Below are 6,434 nucleotides of genomic sequence, written 5' to 3' on the forward strand. Positions count from 1 at the left end.
AAATTGTAACAACTTTTAAATAAAGTTAATGACCTAAAAATATTATCAATTAAATCATAAATAACTGTCAACTTTCACACCTGGGAGCTAATTATTCCGTGAGTTTTCACAAGTCAGCAGCAAAAGTGGCACTTTCACATAACTTTCCGACCTATCGTCTTAAGTTCATCGGTTGAAAATAACAAGGAATTGAAAAATTCTTCAAATTTAAAACGAATATTTTTAACCTCTCCACAGCTTAAAATATCTTAAAATTTTAAATTAAAATTAAAGTTTTAATTTACCTCCATTAGAAATGCATTTGAAATTATTCAACTTTTTAAAAATATTTTAAGCTATGGAGAGGTTAAAAACATTCGTTTTAAATTTGAAGAATTTTTCAATTCCTTGTTATTTTCAACCGATGAACTTAAGACGACCATAGGTGGAAAGTTATGTGAAAGTGCCACTTTTGCTGCTAACTTGTGAAAACTCACGGAATAATTAGCTCCCAGGTGTGAAAGTTGACAGTTATTTATGATTTAATTGATAATATTTTTAGGTAGTTAACTTTATTTAAAAGTTGTTACAATTTTTAAAACAATTTAAAAAAAAAAAGTTAGCCGAAGATAGAATCGAACGTAGATCGTCCGCGTGGCAAGCGAGTTCGCTACAGGCTCAGCCATTTCGCAGTGCTGCCATAGTGTAAAATCGATCGGTATATGAGCTGCGCTTGAAACTTTAGAGCCTTTTTTCTCGGAATCTTGTTGCTAGTGCGCTTTACAATTCTTCTGGGTGGACACCCTTGAGGTATACTACTAACCTACAAAGTCTCATCCCGAACTGAATTTCCGAGACCGTAAGGTCCCCTTGTTAGTAAGGCTTGATAAAAAAACCAGCAGATCATTTGCTATTCCAAGTATATTGAGCTGCTGTATTTATCATAAAATGCAATTTTATATAAAAATAATTTTTGGTTAATGTTATCTATAGTTCCAAAATAAAGGTGCTTTCAACCGTTCGTGGTCCAGACGGACTCCTCCTGGAGGGGAGCCGTTGGCAGGCTGCCGAGTGCCAAACGTCACTAGTTATTGATTCATGGTAGTTCTTGAACAAAATAAATAAATAAAGGAAACGTCTAATAAAAATGTAGCTAATCTCACAAAGACTAAACAAATCTAATCAAAGTGCCACCATTTTGGAACCATAGGTAACATTAACCTAATTTTTCTAAATATCATTATATTTATTATATTTTATTGCAGCTGAAGTTATTAAATTTTTTTGTGTTGATGTAAAAACATCACTGAAGATATTTCATATAGATAATGATTCATATTTTTCTTCAATATACACTGATCCCCCCTATGTTCATGAATAATTGGAAACAAGTAATCCTTCATGAACATCAAATTCTCTAATTTTAAGTTTCATTTTTCAATGTTAAATTTGTAATTTGTTCCAAGAATTAATATTACTGTTGTTTAATTAAAAAAAATTCAAAGTAATGAATAGGTTTATTAAATAAATATACTGTACAATGGTTTATACTGCTGCAAAAGTCATTTTTCTTTAAGCCAAAAGAAAAAAATAAACAAAACCAGTAGCATAACTTATGACAGACACCCTACAAATGAGTGAGTGCAGTGACCTTTTAGCATTGCATTTGCCCAAAAACCCAGTTCATGCAGGTGCCAACTCCAGTTTACAGTAATATGTAATCTTCTATATCCCTAAAGATTGAAACCTTTCATGTTGAAATTTTTGTGCATAAATTTCTGATTGCAAATGATCAAATTCCCAAACAATAATGTCCATGAATATTGAGGGTGTAGTGTATTTGGATCAGATGATTAACATCATCAGCAAAGAACTATTTGTAAGGGGGCTGAGGGGGGAGGAAGATTTCAAAACGAAAAATAACAATTATATGTGATATCATTATTGTCTCCATTGCCATCTGGACTGCTGATGGTAACAATCAACAACATATGGGAGCAGTTGAGTCAGAGATCGATGCCTTGTTCACAAACAACACAATCCATTTATTAGACAATTTAACTTACAAAACATTCTACAGTCACGAAGGGTTGAAGTCCTTTTATACTTTGGCACATATTCTTCAAAGAAGAAGAGGAAACAAAAATAGTTTCCATTTGCTGACTGGATGCTGCATTATAAGTCCAGTTGTGGACCAGGAAAAGATGTCCAATGAATGCAGATTAAAATGTCTGAAGTTTCTCTCAACGAAGAATTTCTTTCAGAAGATACATCGGCAAAAGATGAAGATGGAACCTTGCGGAAAGCACCCCAACGAGGGACACAGCCTTGTGGGATGCCACGGCAAAGAACCAAGTGGCCTGGGCTTAAATACCTTTTTGTCTCGCAAATTGTCATTTTATTGGTTATTAATCCCTCTTCTCAGTCCCAGATTGGTCTTTCTCTGTTACTAGGTGAATTGGACCAGATCAATTCCCAAGAAGGACGATTGTTTATGAATACAATTCGACACTGTCTTTCATTCAGTGTTGAACAAACCTTGTACCTTAACTAACATTTTCTTTTTTGTTCATCTTGTCTTATAGAAAATTTAATTTGCTAATTTTTCTCTTTTTTTTTGCTTGGTTTTAATATTAAAATAATTTTATTTTTCTCCTTTTCCATTATAATTTAGTTCCCTTAATTTTAATTAATCGCAAAGATCAAGACTTGTTTTTGTTTGGATTTTTGATTAAAAAAAAGTTTTTCATCCCAGCCCAGGGCCTCACATATTAACGAAATTTCTATCATCAACAAGAAAGGAAAACCAATCAAATATATTTTGTGACTATTTTTTTTAATTATACATATATAAATTTTTATATTTCCTCTTAAAAGAAGTCTGTACAGACTACAATAATTAAAAAATTTTTATAACATCTTAAACATCAATTTAAATTGAAATGCTATTTTAGATTAATTTCAGTTTAAAATTAGCATTTAGGGATACAAATAATATATGTATAACTGAAATAATATATCACTGGTCAGACTTGCTTTCAAGAAGTTTATTCTCTAAATACTCAATTCTACCTAATTTTATACTTTTTATATAAAATTCTATTTTATAGGCATTATAAAGACTTACATCTCATTTAATACTATATACATAAGGATAATAAAGAGCTGTTCTAATTTACTTCAATTTTAATAGAAAGTATTATGTAAAAATATTATTATGGGATATACAATTAAATTCAACAAATTAATGACAAAGAAAATTATAAAACTAAAGCCAACCAATGATGTATGTCATTGGGCTAGATAACAGCTATAATACTAATAAATTAATAAAACAGCATTGGTTGGCTTATAGTTTTATAATCCAACCAATCACTAAACATCACTAAAACTAAACATTATAGTTTTATAATGTATTGGGTTTTAGTGATGTTTTTTGTTTAAAGAAAATTATATTACTTATTTTTAACCTCTCTAGAATTCACATAGAAAATATTTTCTAAAATATACAAAAGCATGCAAAAAATTAAAATTCAGTACAATTATATAAATCTGTATTAACCCAAACAAAGAATTAATTAAAAAACTAAATAAAATAAAGAATGTATCAATAACATTAAAATTTAAAATAAAAAGTGTGTGAGATTTTGGAAAAGAATAATTTTTAATTTTTTACCTGTACCAAAAGCATCCCAGAGCTCTTGTATTTGACCATTTGCATGAACAACACATTTTTCTGTGCTGTTAGATGAAGCTTTAGATACACAAAAAATATGGGGAAGTTCTTCAATTGCTCTTAGCAAAATATGTTCACATGTAAAAGTTCTACGACACAAATATGATATTTTTACTAATTCAGCTTTGATAAAATCTAAAGAAACTTCTTCTTCTATATTTAAAATGTTAACTAAAAATTCATAAAGTTCTAATTTCGCCAACATATAATTAAGTGTTGTTAAAATTTCGATTATAAATGAACCTGAAAGATAAAATCAATATATTAATTGTTTTGTAAGATTATTCAAAAATATGCTTATTAAATTCAATTGTATTATTAAAAAATTTTAAATATACAAAATAAAATGTAAATTATAACAGTATCCTACACTAATAATAAGTTATAATAGTATTTAAAATTAATATTTTATTCTTTATTATAAACTAAAAATGCTTATATGACAAATTATATTACACTCTCACTAACNTTATTAATATAATGCAAATTATATTTCATAATATAAGTTTTCATACTTGTGACAGTTTTCTATGAATTCATTAGTTTGCCCATTTAACAATTTTTAAATTTTGATGCCCTGGGTACATACCCCTCTGCCATTACCTTTCCATGGCCCTGCTTGTACTGTACCTGCTGGCCCAGGAGAGGTGATCCTCATAGCTGCCAGCCAAGGAAGATGCAATCCTTGCACTGGTCAGGTATGAAGAGATCCAAAAACAAAGCAATTTCCATTGATTGCTTTGTTCTTGCATTTCGTTTGTTTTTCATGCCTATTTTCCTTTAGGCACACACAATGCTGCTTTTTATTTTTTTGCCCTAAATTTCATTAGGTGCACTCAAATGCCTCAGGGAGTAAGAACATTGTCACTTTGACTTCAATGTACATTGAAAACGAAGCATGTATTCCTATTTTTTTACATTTTTGGATTCTTGTCTCAATTAATGGAAAATGACAAACTTTTATCAAAATTGGCCCATTAAATTTTGAGAATAAACTCGATTCTATAAGCCCATAGAAGACATGCTAGTGTGAGAATCTAAATATCTTAAGCTGAAATATTCTAAAAATTACATAGAAAATTACTTAAAACTTTAAATATTATATTTCGATAAATTTTTATCAAAGCTAAAAATCAAAGAGAACAAGGAACAAGTGTATCCTGTGTTCGCAGTCAGTTCCTGAGAGAGATCTTTATCTCCCACTAGCAGACCCCGCCATGCATTGTTGTGGCTCAAAATGTATCTATTATAAATGTGAACCGCCATGTATCTATTAGAAATGTGATTTGGGTTTGGGTTGCCCAAACCCAAATCCGAATCCAAGCCCTCTTACATTAGGAGGTTTGGGCGGAATAATACCTTTATTACCCATATTTTCGGGAGAGGCAAGAGGTCCCAGAGTAACAGACTTCTTTGACTTGTTGGTGGATGTTACAAAAGTAGCAGCCTGATCAAAGGCACAGATGCTAGCCGTAGGAAAGCTCAAATTGACAGGTATAGCTAGGGAATTTGTGAGGAAAGATCAGAGAATCAACAAGGTCAATGAATTCGATGAGTTTAAGTGTATTATGATACAGTGCTTTGAGTATGAACCATTCTCATTTAGACTAAGTAGATTTTATTCCTGTGTGCAAAGAAAAGGTGAAGATGTTCAGACATATGCCGCTCGATTGCAAGCCTTAGCAATGGAGATAGAAGTCACACCAGAATCAGGTGCAAATGACATGGAAGTCTCTCTAATCCAAAGAATTCAAAATAAAGAACTAGACGAACGGTTAAAGGCACAATTTTTAAGTGGAGTAGACATATGCATCAGACAAAGAACCATGAGCTAAGAATCTGTAATGTTTGATGACGCCTTGAAGGCTGCAATAAGTGAAGAGACAACTGAAGAACTTACTGCACATCCTCGCGGGATTATGCGAACAATCCAAGAAAATCAAAGTATGACAAATTCTACCTCTTCTATAACCGATTTAGAGCAATTAACGCTTTCGATGGAAGAATTAAAGACAAAAATGGACGGGTTAGTTAGAGGCTCACTCCCCATTAATGCTAGAAGTCCGATGTGGAACTGAAACAATCGTGGAGGTTATAATAATCCTAATCAATGGCGAAACGAGTTCTCTGGTCGCCGATTTAATTGACAAGTTAGCCCAAGTAACCAGAACCGAAATCAGGACTTACCCAACTGCCGAGATAATGTTGGACGCTCCTCATATCCAAGAAACAATTCTCTGGGATGATGTGAGTCCAGAAATAAGAGAAATAGAATCAGATTTAGAGTGCAACCTAATGCAGATCACAACTGCAATAACCGAAATCGCTGGGAAGGCAATATACATAGTATCAAAGAACAACGACCTCAATATTACCTTAAAAGAAACCAGGCAGAGGAGTATGAGAACGAGACGAGGTGGAAGGGCAGGATAGGAATGACAACAGTGGTGGAACCAAACACCACACCTGACACCAATATGTGAACGCCAAGGAGGTCGGGAAACGGTCGCTCCTCCCTTTCCGGCAACAGGTCAATTGTCAAGATGGCTAAATTACGTTGTCTGGTCCCGAGGGTCAGGACTCTCATATGTCGGTCGAGTGGAAGGAGAGTGTTTGGGGGTCAACGATAAGGTGAAGGCTGTATATAAATAAAGGAGTCTACCATTTAACAAATAAAACAAGAATTTATTAAAATAGACAAGACTGACAAAACTAAAAA

The 6,434-nt window shown here is 32.4% G+C and overlaps 1 protein-coding gene across 2 annotated transcripts in view; it reads right to left on the bottom strand.

Moving 5' to 3' along the window:
- Positions 1 to 3,953, bottom strand: part of LOC111623656 — a 29,373-nt gene extending 25,420 nt beyond the window's left edge. For both annotated transcript variants that reach the window (XM_023366321.1, XM_023366320.1), the window contains exon 1: positions 3,656 to 3,953. In XM_023366321.1, the coding sequence (XP_023222089.1) occupies positions 3,656 to 3,920 (265 nt within the window). In that variant the 5' untranslated portion in view covers positions 3,921 to 3,953. The remainder of the gene's footprint in view (positions 1 to 3,655) is intronic.
- Positions 3,954 to 6,434: the final 2,481 nt, after the last annotated feature.

The sequence above is a fragment of the Centruroides sculpturatus genome, unplaced genomic scaffold, assembly GCF_000671375.1.
Source record: "Centruroides sculpturatus isolate CEXI.00-Female unplaced genomic scaffold, Cexi_2.0 scaffold176, whole genome shotgun sequence".
Taxonomy (NCBI): domain Eukaryota; kingdom Metazoa; phylum Arthropoda; class Arachnida; order Scorpiones; family Buthidae; genus Centruroides; species Centruroides sculpturatus.